Source organism: Branchiostoma lanceolatum, chromosome 12 (assembly GCF_035083965.1).
Source record: "Branchiostoma lanceolatum isolate klBraLanc5 chromosome 12, klBraLanc5.hap2, whole genome shotgun sequence".
In the NCBI taxonomy this organism is placed as follows: domain Eukaryota; kingdom Metazoa; phylum Chordata; class Leptocardii; order Amphioxiformes; family Branchiostomatidae; genus Branchiostoma; species Branchiostoma lanceolatum.
In genome coordinates this window covers 8385304-8405073 of record NC_089733.1, presented here as the reverse complement: position 1 = coordinate 8405073, position 19770 = coordinate 8385304, and the positions used below count along the sequence as shown (strand labels likewise).

The window sequence follows — 19770 nt, the reverse complement described above, 5'->3', positions numbered from 1 at the left end:
TACTGGTCGGGTGCTCAAAGGAGCAAGAAATGGCTATTGAGAGCGTCCAACGCCGGGCCTTGCGCATTATTTTCCTGAGAGGTAGGCGTTCCGTGCCTGACCTGCCAACACTGAAGTCGAGGAGGGAGGAGGCAGCAGTGCACCTGTTTGAACGCATGCTTCAGGAGGACCATCCCCTGCACGACTTAGTGCCTCCCGGCCCACGAGGACAGGAGCCACCGGACTCAAACTCAGAAACTCTAGTGCAATAAGTGTTCCAAAAGCCCGTACTAAGAGGCTCAGTAATTCATTTCTCCACTGTGCTATTCGGCTGTATGATAAGGCAAAAGTATAGATTTTGACTGTGTAATTGTTTTTCGTTATGTTTTAGATTAATCATATCGCTGCAACATTAGTGGACTGCAAGTCATTGTTTTATGTTGTTGTGATGCAAAGACTATGTAACTAGTAAGGACGTAATTCGGGTGTGTTTGCCCGCGAGTTCCTTACCGAATAAAAGCATTAATTGCAGATCATTTCCAATGACTGTTCACGTGCGGTTAAACATGGCCCTAATGGGGTAAAACTCCCATGGCAAATCATTCTCCCAATTTTCACTATTTTTCAGCCAGCGTAGTTATTTGATGGACACAAGCTTAGCCTATACTGACGACGCCATTTCAATTCACGTCATACGGGCATTGGGTAAATGGTGTGTGTGATTTTCACTTATCATGCATGTGAAAATGAAGCGTTAGAAACACCTTATCCTATTTCTTAAAATACTTCGTTGGAAGTCTGAAAGTACGTCAAGGAAAAACGCAACCCTGGCACAATACCAAATATGGTAAATGTGGAGTTGGAGGGGGGGTGGAACATAAATCCTCCCTTTAGCCTACCTTTCCGAGTCGACCTTTTGATCAAAGGTTAGCCAAGCGTAGGAACTGACAAGACACCCTTGCGGCATTTCGGCAGTGCGTCACTTCCAGATTACGCTAAGTATGTGATCTCTGCCCTGCCGAGCCGTGTGTTAAAAAGGGGGTTAAGGATGCATTTCACACACGGTGTGTACACACCCACGCACGAAAACCTCCCACATGCAGCTTTATGTGCTTTTGGGCATTTTTTGTGACGTTTGTGTATATGGTAATCCATTAACAGGGCTTCAATTATCTCAGGGTACTATAACCAAGCAAAGTAAACAATGCAAATGTTACATGATGTCATGGTATTCATTTTTCACTCAGTTTTCTGAGTATACAGAGTTTTTATTGCAGATGACGTTGTAAAAATATAACGCTTCTAATAGTTATCACCATGAAAAAAAACTTTTTCATAACCTTTTCATGGTGATATTGTTTTGAGTGTGTTTGCGTGTGTGTTTGCGTGTGTGTATGTGTGTGCGTCCGGATGCTTAAAGCCAGCATAACTGAAGAACGTGTAGATGCATTGTAATGATATTTGTTATGTGGGTAGGTGTTGGGAGGAGGAAGGTCAAGGTCGATTTTTTGGTAAGTGTTGTTATATTTTTGATAAAGAACTCCTGTTTACCACGCTCTGTTAGTATTTTTGAGTTGAAGGTTACAAACTGTCCGCAGGTTTTTTTTTATCTCCTGTAAGAAACTTGTGGGCTGGTCCGCTTAAAAAAAGTAGGAGGTCAGAGGTCGGGAGATCTTACCGTACGTTAGCCTCCACCAGGTCTTGTTCCTACGGGGGTACGGATCGTAAAATTGGCAAAAAAGGGAATAATATATTGGCCGGAAGGGTAAGGTTAACAAAGCGCAACCGATCAACCTCTTTGGTAGCCAAACTCCTCTGGCAAATTATTCTCCTTATCAGCCAGCGTGGTCAGCCTGGTAGAGAGCAATCTTACGTCACGATTTTACAATATTACAGGGTGTGTGTTGTCAAAATAGTTTTCTAGTATGGTCTCCCCTCGTCAAAGGTTGTAAGTGGTATAACCCTTCGGTTTTGTAAGTGGTAGGTGTCTAAAATATAGATCAATTTTATTGTATTTCTGTGATTTGGGGAGGGAGGACTGTCTTCTTTGGGGCAGGGATTTGGGAGATCTCCCACTCCTTTGTGGATTTTCTGCATTAGCTCTATCGTTACACAAACAAAAATAATAAAAAACAAACAAACAAACAACGATGCTGTCTAGATCTGATCTAACGTTACCCGTTTGGACAAGGATGAGAAACTTCGATCTGTCATGTGCGACAGGATGTTGTGGAAACACTTGTTTCACCTCTTAAAAGAGGATGAACTGAACTGAACTGAACTGGACAAGTTTTCTGTGCCAGCGTTAAATTGAAACATGATATGCGCACTGAACCCGCAACCTTTCCCCTACTTCTGTATGTGGTGTGTGTTACACCGGGCGACAACGATTCAGTATTCTCGTTCACGTCTCTACATCAACAGTGCATACATCGCACAATTCCAATCACACACTCAAAGTACTTTAAACCAAAATTGCAGCCAACGTTTCAGTTATATATACTCCAACCATGTGAATCATCTGTTTTATGCAAGCAAAATTTGCATTTTTTTCTGGCCAGGGATTAAGATATTTGGTTTTGGGGGGAAACTCAGTGTGTTCTTCTCATAATATAGCTTGATATTTTCCATGTTTGTTTTTATATAATTTCAACTGTTTAGTCTAATTCTATAAGATAATTGTAGATTTGCTAACTGAAGTCGTTTCTTTACAAGCATAACGGACAAATAAGTTCCAAATTTGATACATGGTAACTATGAACTAGAGAACTTCATTGGTTCAGCCCTGGAACAAGCAGATCGCTCCAGGGGATAAATTTTCAATCTAGCCAACTTTCATCACGATTAATTAGGTGACGATCTAGGGAACGTAAACCCCAAAATGTTAACAATAATACCTGCAGCACTTATTGTTGTTATCATTTATCATCCAATACCCCATATGATTCATAACATGTCCATTTTCCACTTTCCGGGTGTTTCAATGCTAAAATATAAGGGGAGGAGAGCAGTTCATCGAATAGCCAAGTTGTGAATACCACCTATGAAGTTACGTGCAATACCCTGTTCCCTTTTTGTAATACGTATTTTGATTGGTGGAAAGTTGCAATAGTTTGTCACCTTGACCAATAGCTAGCAACGACACCAAATGCCTAGGTCACCTAATTTTTTCAACACCAAGTCTGGAGGCCGTCTAGACTTCTTGGCTCCGGGGTTTCCCAACCAGAAATCATTCCCAATTTTGCAGCGACTTCTCGTATTGAGGTAAGTGGACTCCCAACTTTCCAGTGTACGCATTATCAGATATCATTGCGGCGGATTTTGGGGGAAAGTGTGAAATTACGCCGATTTTCCAGATGCATCGCGGAACACCTGCAGGGAACGTGGCGGTGGGCACGCACCACGCATGCTCAATCTGTTGTATGGCTTCTTCCTATGTTTAAATACCACCACTTTAATCAAGCCTTTAAAAATGATTAGTCGATTTCGTGGTTTATACGACAAAATTAGTATCATTAATGAATCCCATTTAAGATACAACTGGTGTGTATCTATACAATAATATACTGACGTTTGTAACTTGTTTATTTGTCTTTACAATTTGTTTTCTTAAAATTTTACATAGTATTGCATTTCTGCTATTGGGATAACTTAGTACATTGTAACCCAATAGAACCTTGGTTTATCCTTACTTCCTTGAACAATAAAAAGAAATGAAAATGCTTGCAAGACCAGCATAAAGCATGTTAAAATCAATTGATCAATTACAAATTGAGAAATATATGAATCTAAATATCAATATTTCCTAATGTTTAATCATGTTTTCCATAGTCCACGACCTGTACAAAAATGATATTTAGAATTAGTATTTTCATACAAAGCAAAAAAAAAAGAATCTTATCACTAGTCTTTCCCCACATGTTTTGTTAACAAAGCAACAAGGTCTGAAAAAAAACAAGCAGTCGTTAGAACATAATTATCTTATAAAAATAATAATAGTCTTTATTGCATATTCCTGCCCAAATAGGACTAAATGTCTATATGAAACATAATGCAAAACATGAATTGATAAAATGCTACATTCTAACATTAAAAACTGAAAAACATACAAGCTGTGGGCTATTGTTAAACTTGATAATTATCATTATGATCATATTGTTCTATCATAATCATCATAGTCTTGCCCAAAAGTGCCTGTTGTTAGGATGGAGACAGGACTGCATGAGATAGTGGATCGAGTGGGACTGACTCAGCAGCAAGTGGAGGAACTGTTTGAAGATGACCTGGATGAACTATTTGAGCTGGCCGACACTCCAGAGGAGGGTGATGGTAACACCACCTTTCTTGATATGATTGTAATCTAGAAAAAAGACCTTACCTTAGACCTTAGATCGAACTTGGCTTCGGATTCTCTTTGGTCTTGTGCCGCTACTGCCATTTCCTAGAAAAGAGAAGAAAAATCCCTTGCAAGGCATATGAAATCATTTCTTGGTCCTCATATTTTAAAAGATTTGATGACATAATATTTTTTGTATTTTTGAGTCAGCCATTACCAGCGAGAGCTGCCTAGCCTGACCCAGTGTAATGACTTATTTTTATTGTCAGCAAATACAAATACAAATACAATACAAAATAATATAAAACTCAACTGAAAAATCAAAATGTAAACAGAATTTGTTGGAAAAGTCTGTACCTTTTTATACACAGTTTTAAGGAGTGAATACAGTAAGAGTCAAGTTTTCCTACCAGCCCTCTGTTTTCATCTTGCTCTATTGCATCATATAATGATACTTATTGATAAGGCCACACCAATTTAATTTCTTCGTTAACAGATTTTTAAAAAAAATACTAGATTAGAAAATCAACATGAAAACAGAATCTCAGAGGAAAGTTTGTACTTTGGTGCACACAGTTTCAGGGAGTGAACAGGGTCAGGTGCAAGTTTCACCCCAGCCTTCTGTTTTAATGATATCCTCGTGCTAAAATTTTACCGAAAAAATCTGTTAACCAAGAAATTAACTTGGTGTGGCCTAAGTATGTCTGAGTACCAAGGAAATAGACTAGTTTGGCCTTACCTTTGATTATGTAGCAGAATAAATTTTTCTATAGAGTTCATAATTTTCATGTTATTCATCTCAAATTGATGTTTAGTTTATGTTATTTTATCCAGTGGTTAGAATGACTACATATGGTAGATATACTAAAGATAGTATTATCTATTTGGACATATTTGTAGATCAATCTTCATATTGCAACATGATTATAATCATCTGTCTCTGTGACCTCTAACCTTTAAAAGCTATGAAATTTGATGTAAAAGTTTGGATTTACCACTTTATTTATTTGCAACAGTTTCGTTACATGAAAGCATATGATATTAATATTAATAACTTACACCTTTTGATACCCCAGAATATTCTGCTGCTAAAAGTTGTCATGTGACGTCACCTGCCCCGTCCTACCAGCAACTCATGGAGTCTCTTCAGAATGTGCAGGTTAGAATCATCTTGACCAATATTTTTTCCATTGTTAACAACTTCTCTCTGTTTCCTATATCGCATTCAAAATATTTCATTACACCAGTCCCCCCCTCTCACTAAATGCAACGGCTGGGAAACAAAAAATTTGACAAATTGTGATCACTCAACAAATTTCACAGAAAAAAAATTTTTTTTACATCACATTTTGTTTGTTTTGTTGTCTTTAGAATCATACTTTTGCATCATATTCCAATTATGAAATCACACAAAACCAATTTTGGTCACTGTACGGTATGGCCGCATTTAGTGGAAAGGAGCCTTAGTTGCAGCATACGCTTGAAAAAGAGTTCAAATTTCAAATTTTTAGTGCATTTTCTTGAGTGACTGTTCTTTGACTGTGTTTATTCAAACCTGCTACATTTGTTGCCCGTCCAAATCTATATGTGTATCTTGTCTTTCCCTGTTCAAAATACACTCTGTCAGCCTTAGGAAAACTGTGCAATGCATGTGATACATATATTCCTGTTGCTTCACAGACTTGCTATATCTTTAAACATTCTTGTCCAAACCTATGCTCACAGAATACATGTAGCTGAGTGGTCCTGCAAATTCCACCTGCACCTTTTCAATCCTATGCGTTGCCTCTTCTCCCAGCACCTGTTGCACCTGCCCAACCCTGTGCAACCTTTGGTTGCCCTGCACCCCTCCAGCAGCCACACCTGCACCAGCCCGGCTAGCTCAGCTACAGGTTAGCCTAGCTCCATCACAGTTAGCCCCGGGACTTCTTTTATATACAGCTTTTAAGTCGGTTTGCAATTCTTTATTGATTGCCTAGGTCTTGATTGAGTTTATTAAAGTCAGCTCCAGGCCTTCTTTCATGTACAGCTTTCAAGTCAGTTTGCATGGCAATTCTTTATTCATTTTTAGATCTTGATTCAGTTTAATTTTTGTATCAAAATTGAAATTAGAGGCTCTGGAAGAAGATTTTGAGTGAGAAGAAAGTAGGTTTAGTGTGAAACATGAAAAAAGAATCATTGCATAAACTGAGAAATAATACTTAAAAACAGAAATATATGCAAGATAAGAGAAGAGACTGAAGGTATAGGTGAGGTGATGTGAGGTGATGTGAGGTGAGGTGAGGAAGGCAAGAGAAGATAAGGGAACAACATACAGTATTGCTGGGTGGGAGAATTTTTCTACAGTGATAGCAACAGTGCTGTGTGAAGGAACAGTGTAATGTTGTTATAGTCACTACAATATTGTCACTGTGATTTTAGAAAAAATTCCTTCTGAAGTAATGTAATATCATTAGAAAATTCTATTCACATGTCACAGTGGTTATAAGTTTGTGATTAGAAATCCAGGTTCATAATGAATTATGCAAAATAAATCAAACAACTGGATAAGGTCTCTAACAAATGCAGACATTTCAGGCAGCACCCACTGCCTTTCTTTTGTGAATGCTGGGATATTCATATTATGTATTTCATTGATGAAAGACAGCATGTGCTATCTGAACTGTCTACCTCTGTTAAGAGCCTTATCCAGTTGTTGTGAAGGTACAAGTTTGTGTTGGCATGTTCCAAAAATATATTTGGATGTACATGCAAACCTAGATATGACGTACAATTGCCCAGCTTTTTATTTTATTGAAATTGCGACACACCAACATATACATGTAGGTCACAGACTCTTAAACTTGCAATTACAACATGTAGCAAAAACAAACAACGTATTTGAAAGTTACCACCTACTACCAGTAGGTAACATTACAATAATCCAATAAAGCTAAGCTCCTTTAATTCTTTAATCTGGTGATTGATCTTGAGATTTCAGGAGAAGTAATTTGTCTTTGACAGCGACAGTAGGATTATTTCAAGGATTAAGCTGATTGTAATGAATAAGTAAATTTATTGCGTGCAACTGACTCATTAAGTACAACTTTTAAGACAAGTTAATGCCTATGTATGGAAGACATCATTAATTTTCTTCTCCAATTTTGTGAATGCACATAGAAGTTTCCATTGATAAGATTCTCTCTGAACTTTTCTAAAGCCTGAAAAGTAGAACATCTAGCTCTAAGCCCCCTGAGTTTTGGAGAGTTTATCTTTCTCTGTTACATTGTAAACAGCTTTAAGTTGACAGAACAGAGTTCCAGGGATATTATTTTATCAAAAAGATTCTTCAGGTTTTATCACGTCAAAGCATCTTCTCACATAGTGACTGAAAAGACATTCTCGGGTACACTTGTACATTGTTCTGTTTTAAAGATATATCAAACTCCTTTGACTTGAAAATACCTGATAGTACTTCTACTTTGACAACACGTTTGTACTGATATCCAATGGTATTTTGTTTCTATTTCCACCTAGGATCAGATGGAGCCTGTTGTTCACCCCAGCAACATGAGTCAACATTGGACATTGGTACAGGGTGGGGCAGCTCCAGCATTGCCATGGTAACCAGTCACTGATGTCTTTCTCCGCAGTGCTGAAAGTACAGCTGATATTGACAGAAATGTCTTCCATATCCACTCATACAAAGGCCCATTGTCATCAAACCTATCATACTCACTTTAATGGTAAAACGTAATTAAACAACAACACACACAAACTATATGGAGAAGTAGCCTTTATCACATCCTGCTAGTATTGTGTCTCACTCCTCAGGGAATTCAAGCCTTGACTAACAGATTGGTTATAAAACATGCTATCATGACTGACAGCTGTTGCTCATCAGTCTAATTAATTTTCTCATAAAGTCGAAATGTTGAACCAAATTTTCTCCCAAAGTCCATATGTTGAATCTTTTCAATATCTCCTTTGCTTTATTGCTATTGTTATGTTGCCAGATGGCATTCCTGGCGACCTAATACTAGACAACCTTAAAGTGCACCTGGTACTTAAGGGCGTTCCAACTGAAATCCCCAGGAAATCCTTACAAAAGGCTAACACAGAATCAGTAATCTTTGTTTACCATGCTATTATTGGAATTCCAAGCAGGTGAAATTCAATATGCTTTTCATATAGCCATGTTTCATGGATATACAGAAAGACTAGGCTGAAAAGCAGCTTATTGCTGGTTGGCAAGATCATTTACTAGTATAGAGAGAAATAGCAGACTGCTTCCATTGAGTTGATTTACAATGAAATGATGTGGGTTAGAGATATATTGATATGGTTGTCTGTTTCAGGGCACCACTTCTCCTCAACCAAGTGGAGAGACTCCCTACGTTTGCGGGATCACCCCCCAGTCTGGAATGGAACACCTGTGCCTAGCTAGTCCCACTTACATAAACCACTCAGACAGGGCGGGGCTACACCTTAGCAACACTCCGCCCCAGCCAGGGAGGCACCGGCATTTCCATGGCAACACCCCGCCCCAATCCGACATGGAGCTACTTTTCCATGACAACACCCCTCCACACTCTGGTAGGGAAAGGCATTTCCATGGCAACGTAGCATCCCCACCCAACATGGAGTTGCTTTTCCATGGCAACACCCCACCCCACTCTGGCAGGGAGAGGCATTTCCATGGCAACACCACACCCCTGTCTGGCAGGGAGAGACATTTCTATGGCAACGCCACACCCCAGTCTAATATGGAGTTGCTTTTCCATGGCAACACCCCTCCAAATTCTGGCAGGGGAAGGCATCTCCATGGCAATGCCACGCCCTTGTCTGGCAGGGAGAGACATTTCTATGGCAACACCACGCCCCCTCCTGCTCTCCTGCAGTACCAAAGCAGCACCACACCCGAGAAGGAGAGGCTGTACCGCAGACACAGCGCTCTCAGGAAGGACTTGTGAGTGTCTTTAAACACCTAACATTACAAGTAACATTCTACTAATATAATTCCTCCAGAGCACTGTAAATGCAGAAATGTTCGCGCTGGCAAACACTCCAGTTTCGCCTTAGCGCAAAATTGAAACCACGCAAACTTAAATGCATTTACAGTACATAATTCCGCCACCCTGAAAAGATATGTCCAAACAGATCTCCAACCAAATGCACCCCATGATAATGCACTCCTGTATAGCTAAGCTGGGGGTGCTACACTAGCGATCTCTCAAATTTATTATTTTTCAAAGTGGCAGATAATGTAACCCGGCGGATTTATGTTAAAATCCGAAGTCAACTCTCCCACTACACCAAAGACCTGAATACATTCAATTTGATAAAGGTTAGACATCCAGGTACAGAATATTATACAAAATAAATTAAACAACTGGATAAGGGCTGCTAACATGCAGAGTCAGATGTTTCAGACAGCATCTGTTGTCTTCCATCAGTGAACTTTGAACTCTCACTGCACCATAATGACCTATTACTTTGATGAAGGTTAGACATCCAGGTATAAAAATCATTATACAAAATAGATTATACAAGGATGATGGTCTTGTAGAGTCTGTCTTTTATCACTGAAAGGTCACTGCTGAAAGAGAAAGTTCTCTGCTAAAAGTTCATCAATTGATGAAAGAAAAATTTCACCGATAGACAGTGGATGCTGTCTGAAACATCTGACCCTGAAAGAGATCTTATTTTGTTGTATCATTCATCTTTAATCCAATGATATAAATATGAGTGTCTACCAGTCATCCATCGTGACATATGTTTTGGTATACTGTTTGTTCTTCTATTTGGTCTTGACTCTTTTTGATTCCAGCATGCGGAAACAGCTGATACGCAGTGCCTTGGATGACTTGAAGCAGATGCTGCCAACCGATCAGTGCCTTGGACGTCAGACCAAGGTGTTTACCCAATGTACTTTAGACAAATTGTTATACATGATACAATGCTAAACTTTCTTCCAACACTAAGGTGTACACAGGTTCAAATATTCGACGACCACTGTTGTATTCCTCAGGGAAGGCATGTGTCAATAAAGTCACGTGTCTGTAACTCTCACGAGTTTACGTTCGGCAGTGATTGGTCATTATTGATCCAGAAGAAGGCGACAGTGGTCGTCGAAAAGTTGATCCTGTGTATACCTTAGTGTTGGAAGATAGTTTAAAGGCATCCAGAGCAATTTTTATTAAATATATTAGGCTTGAAGCTTGAATAAAACAAATTCTAGTCAATTTCTAGTCATTCCTACACATCGTAGGTTTCAATAACACTATACCATTACATATCAACATTAAAGGAGCAAAGATACGATGTCGTTGTGTGGTGAGAACTGATAGAAAATCCAAGGCCAAATAGACTGGTCCTGACTGTCCATCACAATTAGCGGTTCGACCAATGAGAGAGTGACTGCATGTCCGTCAAATATTTGCTTTTTTATGTTTTAATTCAATTTGCATTTCTACGTTTTGACAGAGGTGGGCGGGGCTATGGTATCGGTCTATTTACACTAGGCGCGTGAAACTAAAAGATCACCATGTAGCTTATTTTGGTGCCACCTTAGAGCACTTTTGATAAGAAATCAGCACGCAAATGTGGTTAACAGTGGCATTAAATGTCAATTTCATAAAGATTACAGCATTTAGAATATTTCCAGTTTTCAAGCCTCATAAAATGCTCTGGTTGCCTTTAACATTGTATAACGATTACTACCAACACAGATGAGTTTTCATCATGAATCAATATACTGTCAAACCTGGATAGGCAACCACCTGATGCAAGCAACCACTTCCAGTCACAAGCCACATTAAAACAGTCCTGTCCAATTTAACATAGTTAACCCCACCCTGTCCTGAGCAACCACCTGTCCTCAGCAACCACTTTTCCTCAGTCCCTTGATTGGTTGCTAAATCTAGTTTTGACTGTATTTCATTCATATGCAATCTACAGCCAAGAACATGTATAAACAGGCCTTCTCAGAACTTGCAAGCTTTAAGCATCATGTCATTGGGTCAAACCTAGATTTGTTTTAGTAACAGCAACTGATTCAGCTACAAGAATTCACAGCCCCTGGGCATGAGATATGGTGCAAGGTAAAGGGCAAAGTGAAGTTGAGTAGGAAAGAATGTCAAGGTATTAGTTATTTGGATAAACCCATGGCTAAAGCCTTGTGTCAAAATCTGCTAACACCCTTTGCAATGAAGCAAGAATCTGTGATTTCTTAGAAAGGAAAGAAAACTGTTCATGCCAAAATCTATTCAATTCAAAGTTCATATTCAAGTACATCTCATTTTGACTATCGTTATGTTATTATTATTTTTTTATTTACTTTTCATCAATTATCACAGCTTAGGGCCACACCAATTAAATTTCTTGGTTAACGTTTTTTTTTTTTAATTATAGCAAAAAAAAATCATGAAAACAGAAGGCTGGGGTGAAAACTTGCACCTGACCCTGTTCACTCCCTGAAATTGTGTGCGCCAAAGTACAGACTTTCCTCTGAGATTCTGTTTTCCTGATGATTTTCTAATCTAGCATTGTTTTAAAATTCTGTTAACCAAGAAATTAAAATGGTGTGGCCAAAAGGAGAGGTTCTGTGGTCTAAGCACTTAAAATCAGTTTGAGGAATTGATTCTACTGTGTCTTAAACATGCAGTGACCTAAAACTGATGTTCCTTTGATTGCTATAGATAAAGTACTAACTAAAGCAATGTTTTTGAGTAGACCTGTAAGCTTTTTTTAATATCTTTATCAATTTCAGGCTGGAGTGATCAACAATGCAGCTGATTACATAGACTGGTTGCAGAAGGAGATCCAGAGACTGATCACCGCTCGGAGAGCCTCTTCCTGTAGCGCTACTCCCGCCTCCACCCCCACAAAATCACCGCCCTACCCCCTGGGGGCTTATTACAGTCCCCACGGTGCTCCCCCCTACCCAGGGGAGACCTCACCATACCACAGTGGACTACCACCATCCAGTGCTGCAGGGGTCGACAGTGGTGGACTACAACAGGATAAAGGAGAGGAGCGTTTTGTCCAGGGAGTGGCTTCATCATCTCAGAATGAACAGGAGTCTACCGGTAATACAAATGGTCACTGTCGATACATTACATTTCCAACTAATGTGTAAAATGTGATTTGCTTGTTGCGCTGGACAAAAAGTTCACCCTGTCTGTCCGAAAAAATCTTAACTGTTTGACATGAAACTGATGAAAATGTATTTTTCGTAGGCTTAAAATGACAGATTTAACAATGTAAATAAACATTACATGGGCTCAGCGTCATTTGTGTAACGCGTATGCGACGACTCAGAGACACAACGGAGCACGAGTTTGGAGCAGACGGATCTATCTAACACTCTTCACGGAACCATGAGGGAACTCGCGCTCCGTTGTGTCTTTGAGTCGTCGCATACTCGTTACACAAATGACGCAGTGATTCAGGCACACTTGTCTCAGAAAACCAGCAGCATTACAACACGCTTCTTGCTAAGAACAGATATCTTAGAAACAAGAATTTTGACTAAGGGATATAGAACATCACATAATTGCCTTGAATAGGAAGGTTGGGATATCAAGTTTATAATTACAGTGTCACATAATTTTGTTGACAATAACTCTTAGCAATTCACGACAGAAACAAAGCATTTTCCAAGTCTTCACATTTTTCCCTGTTGGTGCAGAGTTTGACTGGGAGGAAGAGGGGGAAACTATCCAGTCAGATGTGGAGGAGGTGGAGGAGGTCAGGAGACCTCAGAATGGTTTCATCCGGTTCAGCGTAAGGTCAGTTACGTCACACATTCCCCATCCTAACAGCCCAAGGGGGAACTGTCATTATGCAATCTGTTAACTGTCCATTTTACTGCTTGTGTCACTTGCTCATTATTTAACCTTTTGATCATGTATCTAAGTTTCCTTGCATAATGCCAATCCTTAAAGGGTGACTCAAATCGGGCGTTATTTTTATGACTACAACATCAACCAAATCAATAACACTTGCAATGTGGTGCAATGCTACAAAGTATCGGTAGATTTCAAAAAGGCTAGATAGTGAGTTAAAAGGAAAAAGGAAAGTGATCTCGAACCAATTTAGCTCAAATGAACTCAATGAACAGATGAGCTAATCTGGTCGTGACAGAGAAGACACGGACGCTATGTACAGTATTTACAGGTGACTGCGACCCTTTCCGGTAGCGTGCATGTTGGGTGAGCGACACAGCTGGGATCGAACCCGGGGCTTCTAGTTCCAGAGGCAAGATTGCTAACCACTGGACTACGCACGCTACTATAACATTTACTATAACTAGACTAGTTATGACAGTACACTACAGTTACTGTAGTGTTACTTTGTGTTTAGGTACAGGCGCCTGGTGCAGAACCAACATCCAAATATGGACAACAGGGAGATCAGTCGCATCCTGGGGTCAAAATGGCGCAAAATGACAGATGAGGAGAAAAGGCCTTTCACGTGAGTTCAGGTTTTCAGACAATTGCAGAAAATCTCTTCTTCTTTTTCAACTTCTTCTTCTGTTTTCAACTTTGTGTATGCAGTACTGTTATTGCAGAAATGTTCGCGATGGTTTTATGTTGGCGGTTTTCGTGGTGACCGTTTCACCGCAAACTTAAAACAACCGCAAACTTTTTGCCCAATTCTGTAGCAGTATGTGACTATAGCGCTGCTGCAAACTTAAAACTACCGCTAACAGTCTATTTTTGCCTTAGCGCGAAATAAAAACCATGCGAACTTGAATGCATTTACAGTAAGTGATGAAATATTGTTATCATTTTTACAGACTTTCTACACAAAATCAAACTTTCTGCAATTAATGTCTTGTGATCAACTATTAAAAAGAACATAATTTACTGTTACAAACAACCTTGCATATCTGACCTTGGTGCTGAAATATTGGTGAAATGATTTCTGCCGAATAATTAAAGCATTTTACAGTTTATCTGTAAAAAATAGTACATAATTATCAACAGCTACACTACAGTGCACTGATTTCTTACTCAAGTTAGACCATGTTGCTTTGATTATGTGGATAACATCCGAGTGCACATCAATTTGTGTCCGTTTGCCAGGAATGAAAAGTAAAATGCGACTGCAAAATGAGAAAATACATTCTGTAAATTGTAATAAAGATACGTTGATGAAAGTTAGACATCCAGGTAGTAAGATACGCCAAAAATAATTACTCAAGCAACTGGAAAAAATGTCAAAATTTTATCCAGTTGCTTGAGTAATTATTTTTGGTGTAATAAAGATATTTTGGAAAACAGATACTAAAGGCGTGAAATGTCCAATTCCAAAATCAAAGAAGAAGTTTTGAAGGAACAAAAATGAAGAGTTTTTCATATTTAGGTATACCATATTTCTGTGTGTTAAATTTTGTTCATCGTTCCTGACCTCGTAGATATCATAATGAAGGCACCTTTTTTTGTTTGCTAAACTTTTTTTTATTCACACGCTTGCATCATTTTTGGGGTTCTCAGAGGATGTCATCCATAAAATCAAATCAACATGGCTTGGTAGTTACAACATGTATATCCTAATGGAGGTAGCTCAGGAAAAGTTATGGTTCTTTAAATGAAAATTACCTGCATGCCACAAACAAGTTACATAAAAGCCAAACTAGGTCACATCCATCCCCTCACATGGAGAATGAGTGACAGATGGACTTATTGCTTCTTTGAAGCTGTCAGTAAACATAGTTAGTCAGACAACAAATTGACACAAATCATTTTTGAGTATTTGATGAGGCTGAAGTGTCGTAATTGTTATTTGATGTGGTGACAGCTGTGTGTAATGAGCAATTTTCTCGACCCACGTCGCGGTAAACAGGACAGAACAGAAATGCAGGACGGTAATATTTTCTTAAAAGGCCCCCAGAAAACAAGCACTGCAGTGCTCAAAAAGTTTGACAGGTGGTGCTGTGATGTAGGCCAATGTCTATGAATTACTCACACACATGAAGCCATTGGGGCAAAATATTGATGAACTGAAATTCATCCTTGGCAATATGTGTCATTGATAAGATCATTATGAGTACATGTTATTCATCAGATCATTCATAAGAGAGATACTCATTTCCATATGCCAAGTATCTGATAAAACCTTGAAAATGTGGGTGTGTGATTGTGTGATTGCGTGAGTGAGTGAGTCAGTAAATGAATGAGTGAGGGGGTGATTGAATCAGTTAGTGAGCAAGTGAGTGAGTGAGTGAGTGAGTGAGTGAGTGAGTGAGTGAGTGAGTGAGTGAGTGAGTGAGTGAATGAATGAGTGAGTGAGTGAGTGGGTGAGCGAATCAGTTAGTGAGCAAGTGAGTGGGTGAGTGAGTGAGTGAGTGAGTGAGTGAGTGAGTGAGTGAATGAGTGTGAGTGAGTGAGTGCGAGAGTCAGTGAGTCAGTGAGTCAGTGAGTGAGAGTGAGTGAGAGGCCAGTTCATCACTCAGTCTGAACAACCCACAGACTACTAGTTTTGTATCCACAGGCAGGAATTCTTTGAGGAAATGGAAAAGATCCGTAACGAACACCCCTGCTGGAACTACGGTGGTGTCAGGACACCCAAGACTTCCACGTCCAAGGACAAGTCTTCCCCGATCCCCACGCGCCTGCGTCCGCGGGAAAGTGAACTGGCCGTGGAGGGAACCACAACAGGGAAGAAGAGAAAGTACAAAAGAAAGAGTCCTGGTAATGTAAAGTTATGCACGTACTAATTTAGCATTGTCATGTGGATATCTTACATCAGATTCCACATTTCACAACCATGACTTCCCATTTGTCTGATATCACATTTTTGCTGTAACGTGCTTTAGTCCTGGGCGAGTAGTTTAAGTGACGCTGCCCCTGGAACCCCTGACTCTGGTTATGAGTTTGAATCCCAGCTGTTGTTGCCTGACTTGTACGCAACTAGAAAGGGCAATCCTACGTATACATACATGTGCATTGTATTTGTTCATAAGAGCTGAAGGAATTTTTGCCCTGTACAATCATCTGAACCTGTATAATTCTGTACATATTGTCCAATTTCTTAACAGGGAAAGTCAGCTGGAACATTTTGGTACATAAGTTGCAATCTTTACAGCGTTGGCAATGTAAAATTCAACAGTTGCCCGTAATGATATGTCCTATATTTGCCTGCATCAGTTCTGCAGCTGGTGAACCAGGCCATGTGGGTGCAGTGTGACACCTGTGACAAGTGGCGCCAGCTGTCACCTGAGACTCACCCGCAGGAGCTACCTGACAAGTGGTGAGTCGGAGTGGACTTCCTGGCTCCGATGAGAAATCACAAGTTTTATAACATAATTCTACTAACATAATTCCACCACGGTACATTATTCCGCCACTCTGAAAAGATACGTCCAAACAGATCTCCAACCCAACGTTACCCAGTATAATACACTCCTGTATGATTATCTAAACTGTGCATACCTGGAGGGTGCTGCATTTGAGATCTCTCAAACCCACTGTTTTTCAAAGTGGCGGATTTATGCAACCTGGCATACTAATGTTAATGCCGGTTACCTCAGATGTGTCAGACAGATTCAGAAGGGCCGACACAACATGATTCATCAAAGAAACTATAATGTTGAAATACAATTCAAACTAAGCAACTTTTTTACTTTCGGACGTTTTGAGTGACATTCATCACTCTTCTTCAGCGTTGCTAGCATCACAGCGTCTTGTAGTGACGCTGAAGAAGACTGATGGATGTCACTCGAAATGTCCAAAAGTAAATCTCTGAATTTTATCCAGCTGTAGAGTTTGAATTGTATTTCTATACATTGCTTTCCTGGATGTCTAACCTTCATAAAACGTTAACTGTATATATGTTGTCTCCATCTTCAGGTACTGCCAGATGAACAAGGACCCAAACTTCAACAGCTGCGAGGCCCCCGAGGTGCCCTGGGATGACATTATTGATGTGCCTGTCAGTGAGCCTGGCACCGACATGACACAGCTTTTCACAGCCATTAAAGGTGTCTCCAGATGTACTCATTTCAGCTTTCAAGCTTGCTTCGTGCTAAACTTGAACTGCTAACATCTGTTAACCTTATCCCTAACTTCTGTAGGGTTAAAACAAATCAGAACAGAGAAGTGTACTGTAACTTTTGTTTCTTTCACTGTAAATTTATGTTCACTGTTTTCACAGTCACCTCTGTACCGTGAACTTATTATCACCGTAAATAAAACTATTTATGATTCCTTCACACATCCGTTCTGTAAATCACTTGCCACCACCGTGAAGTTAAAGTTCAGTGAAAATGTCCATTTTCCTTACACCGTGAAATTTTGCTATCGTGAAGATAAAGTGAATTACAGTAGACTGTTAGTAATGATCTTGACCATGATGTTCATTTTTGTCAGATGCCCCAGCCGTGGAGGATACCCATGATGCACCTGTGCCACAATCCTCAGCCTCTCCGATCAAAAGGACGAAGCTACAGGTGTCCGAATAAGGGCTGTACCATTAACAAAAGAAGGGGTGAGCGGGTGTTCCTGCTGAAACATTGAACACAGGAAAGGGAAATCATGCAATTCCTAAAATGTCTTCCATTGCCAAAGAATTTGACTTTTTCCTCTCTTCTTATATCATGTTTTTGCTGTGTTAAAAGAAAATAATATCTCTTAATGAATATCAATCTCTTAATGAATATGCTATGCTGTATTTTGGAGAACCACTATAGTTACATTGTTTATGGAACATCAAGCCCCTGACTTAAGTTCAGAAATATCTACCAATTGAAAAAAGAAATACTGTTCTAGAGAAGAGCAAAGATGAAGATGTTTAAACTTCTGTGAAGGTTTATCAAATAACAATTTGAAAGGAATGGTGACTTAGAAGATGAATTCTTTGTGGGGGACCGATCTATAGTATGAATTTTAAGATCAAAAGATCAATGGCATGTCATCATGTGTTACTTCGATGTGACAATTTTACATAAAAAATACAGCTTAGGTCACAAGCAGGGCTGTGTCCATGACGCTCTTGTTGGGACAGAAAAAATTGTGACCATTTCCGTCAAAAAAATCTGAGCTTCATGACATGATAACTGATGGAAATTTATTTTTATAAGCCTTAAATGACAGATTGAAGAACAAAAAATAATAACATGGGCTCTCAAAATTAAAGCTGGAGATAGCCCCGGTTGCAAGGTACAGCAAAATGCGAAATAAGCTGTAAAATGCAATTCTCTTAAAGTGTGCTATGGTCATAACATTCTTGTCAATGTTGCCCAGTGACAGTATGATCAATTCTTTCCAGGCCCATTTTATCTTGTCAAAGAGTTATACCATCTTTTAGATGTCAAGAAATCAGTAAATCAATTTCGGGAGGTCCTTTTCGTGAGGGTTCCACCATTTCTGTGATGAAATCATACAGCAAATCGCAATTATGCATCTACAACTGACTTATAATGCAGGTCGGAGGGGTCTAACTCTTATTAAGTTACAGTGGTAGCAAAGCATATTACAGAAAGGACTACCTCATCCCCCCATTGCTTCCAATGTTTTTCCTCAGTAAAAGAATTAAAGAATACCATCAAGCACTCTCAATTTATTTTTAACACTTAGTAATACCTTTCCTGTTCTAGCATATGCATACTATTTACAGTGAACTTTTTAAGATAATTGTGAAAAGTTTTATAGACTTGAGCCGTAGAATGCAGCCAGTGTCTAGATTAATAAGAAATGGACCAGAAAATCTGTGACACTCAACAGGAAGAGAGTTAAACACAGTGAAAACAAGAAATGATCACTGTAATCTTCAGGACAAGTGCCTGAGTTAAGTACTGGTACATGTATATAGTTTACACCAAAAATAGCTACTCAAGCAACTGGATAAAATTTTATCCAGTTGCTTGGGTAACTATTTTTGGTGTATCTTACTACCTAGATGTCTAACCTTCATCAACGTATTATATAGTGTGTTCCTTTAGCTATCAAATAATTCAATGAGTGAACAAAGTCGCATATTCAGGACCTTCACAAGAAAAGAACCCCATACAGAATGATTACTTGGACACTTAGTCTAATGATTTTTTAACACCATTTTTGACCTAAGATCATGTTGAATAGACTGCGATTGATATAATGTATATAGTTCAATTACTTGCTAGTTTTCTTTAGTAGTTAAGATTTATATGCATATATATATATTAGGCTGTTCTGGTTATAGGATAGATGTAGTTCGAAATATGATCTGGCATTAATCTTTAAAGTTAGTAGAATTACATTTCTTATTACAGTTGTTGCTACATGTTTACCACAAGTGATCTTGAGAAAGAAACAAAGTAGAATTTAGCAATGTTACAAATTGTTACAAGATGTTTTGTTGAGGTTGCATTCTAACATATCCCATTGTTCTAAATGGAATATACACTGTTTTATTGTCACAATTGGTGACATGAGTTCACATGAAATGATGTCAGAAATAAAGGTTATTTTCATAACGACTCAAAGACTTGA

At 39.1% G+C, this 19770-nt stretch overlaps 1 protein-coding gene across 1 annotated transcript; it reads left to right on the top strand.

Annotated features, from left to right (window-relative positions):
• Window positions 1-4166: 4166 nt before the first annotated feature.
• LOC136445712 (uncharacterized) lies at window positions 4167-18045 on the top strand. Its single transcript, XM_066443846.1, has 13 exons — window positions 4167-4308; window positions 5392-5474; window positions 6114-6207; window positions 7832-7917; window positions 8653-9263; window positions 10125-10209; window positions 12066-12384; window positions 12960-13086; window positions 13661-13771; window positions 15794-15993; window positions 16450-16552; window positions 17152-17282; window positions 17671-18045. Exons 1-13 carry the CDS (start codon window positions 4185-4187, stop codon window positions 17760-17762), a joined length of 2166 nt encoding a protein of 721 aa, XP_066299943.1. The 5' UTR covers window positions 4167-4184; the 3' UTR covers window positions 17763-18045.
• Window positions 18046-19770: the final 1725 nt, after the last annotated feature.

Coding starts and splice junctions, on each gene's coding strand:
- LOC136445712 (XM_066443846.1), top strand. CDS start 4,185: ATGGAGACAGGACTGCATGAGATAGTGGATCGAGTGGGACTGACTCAG. Junction 12,385..12,959: donor GAATGAACAGGAGTCTACCG/GTAATACAAATG, acceptor GCATTTTCCAAG/TCTTCACATTTTTCCCTGTT. Junction 17,283..17,670: donor GCTTTTCACAGCCATTAAAG/GTGTCTCCAGAT, acceptor CATTTTTGTCAG/ATGCCCCAGCCGTGGAGGAT.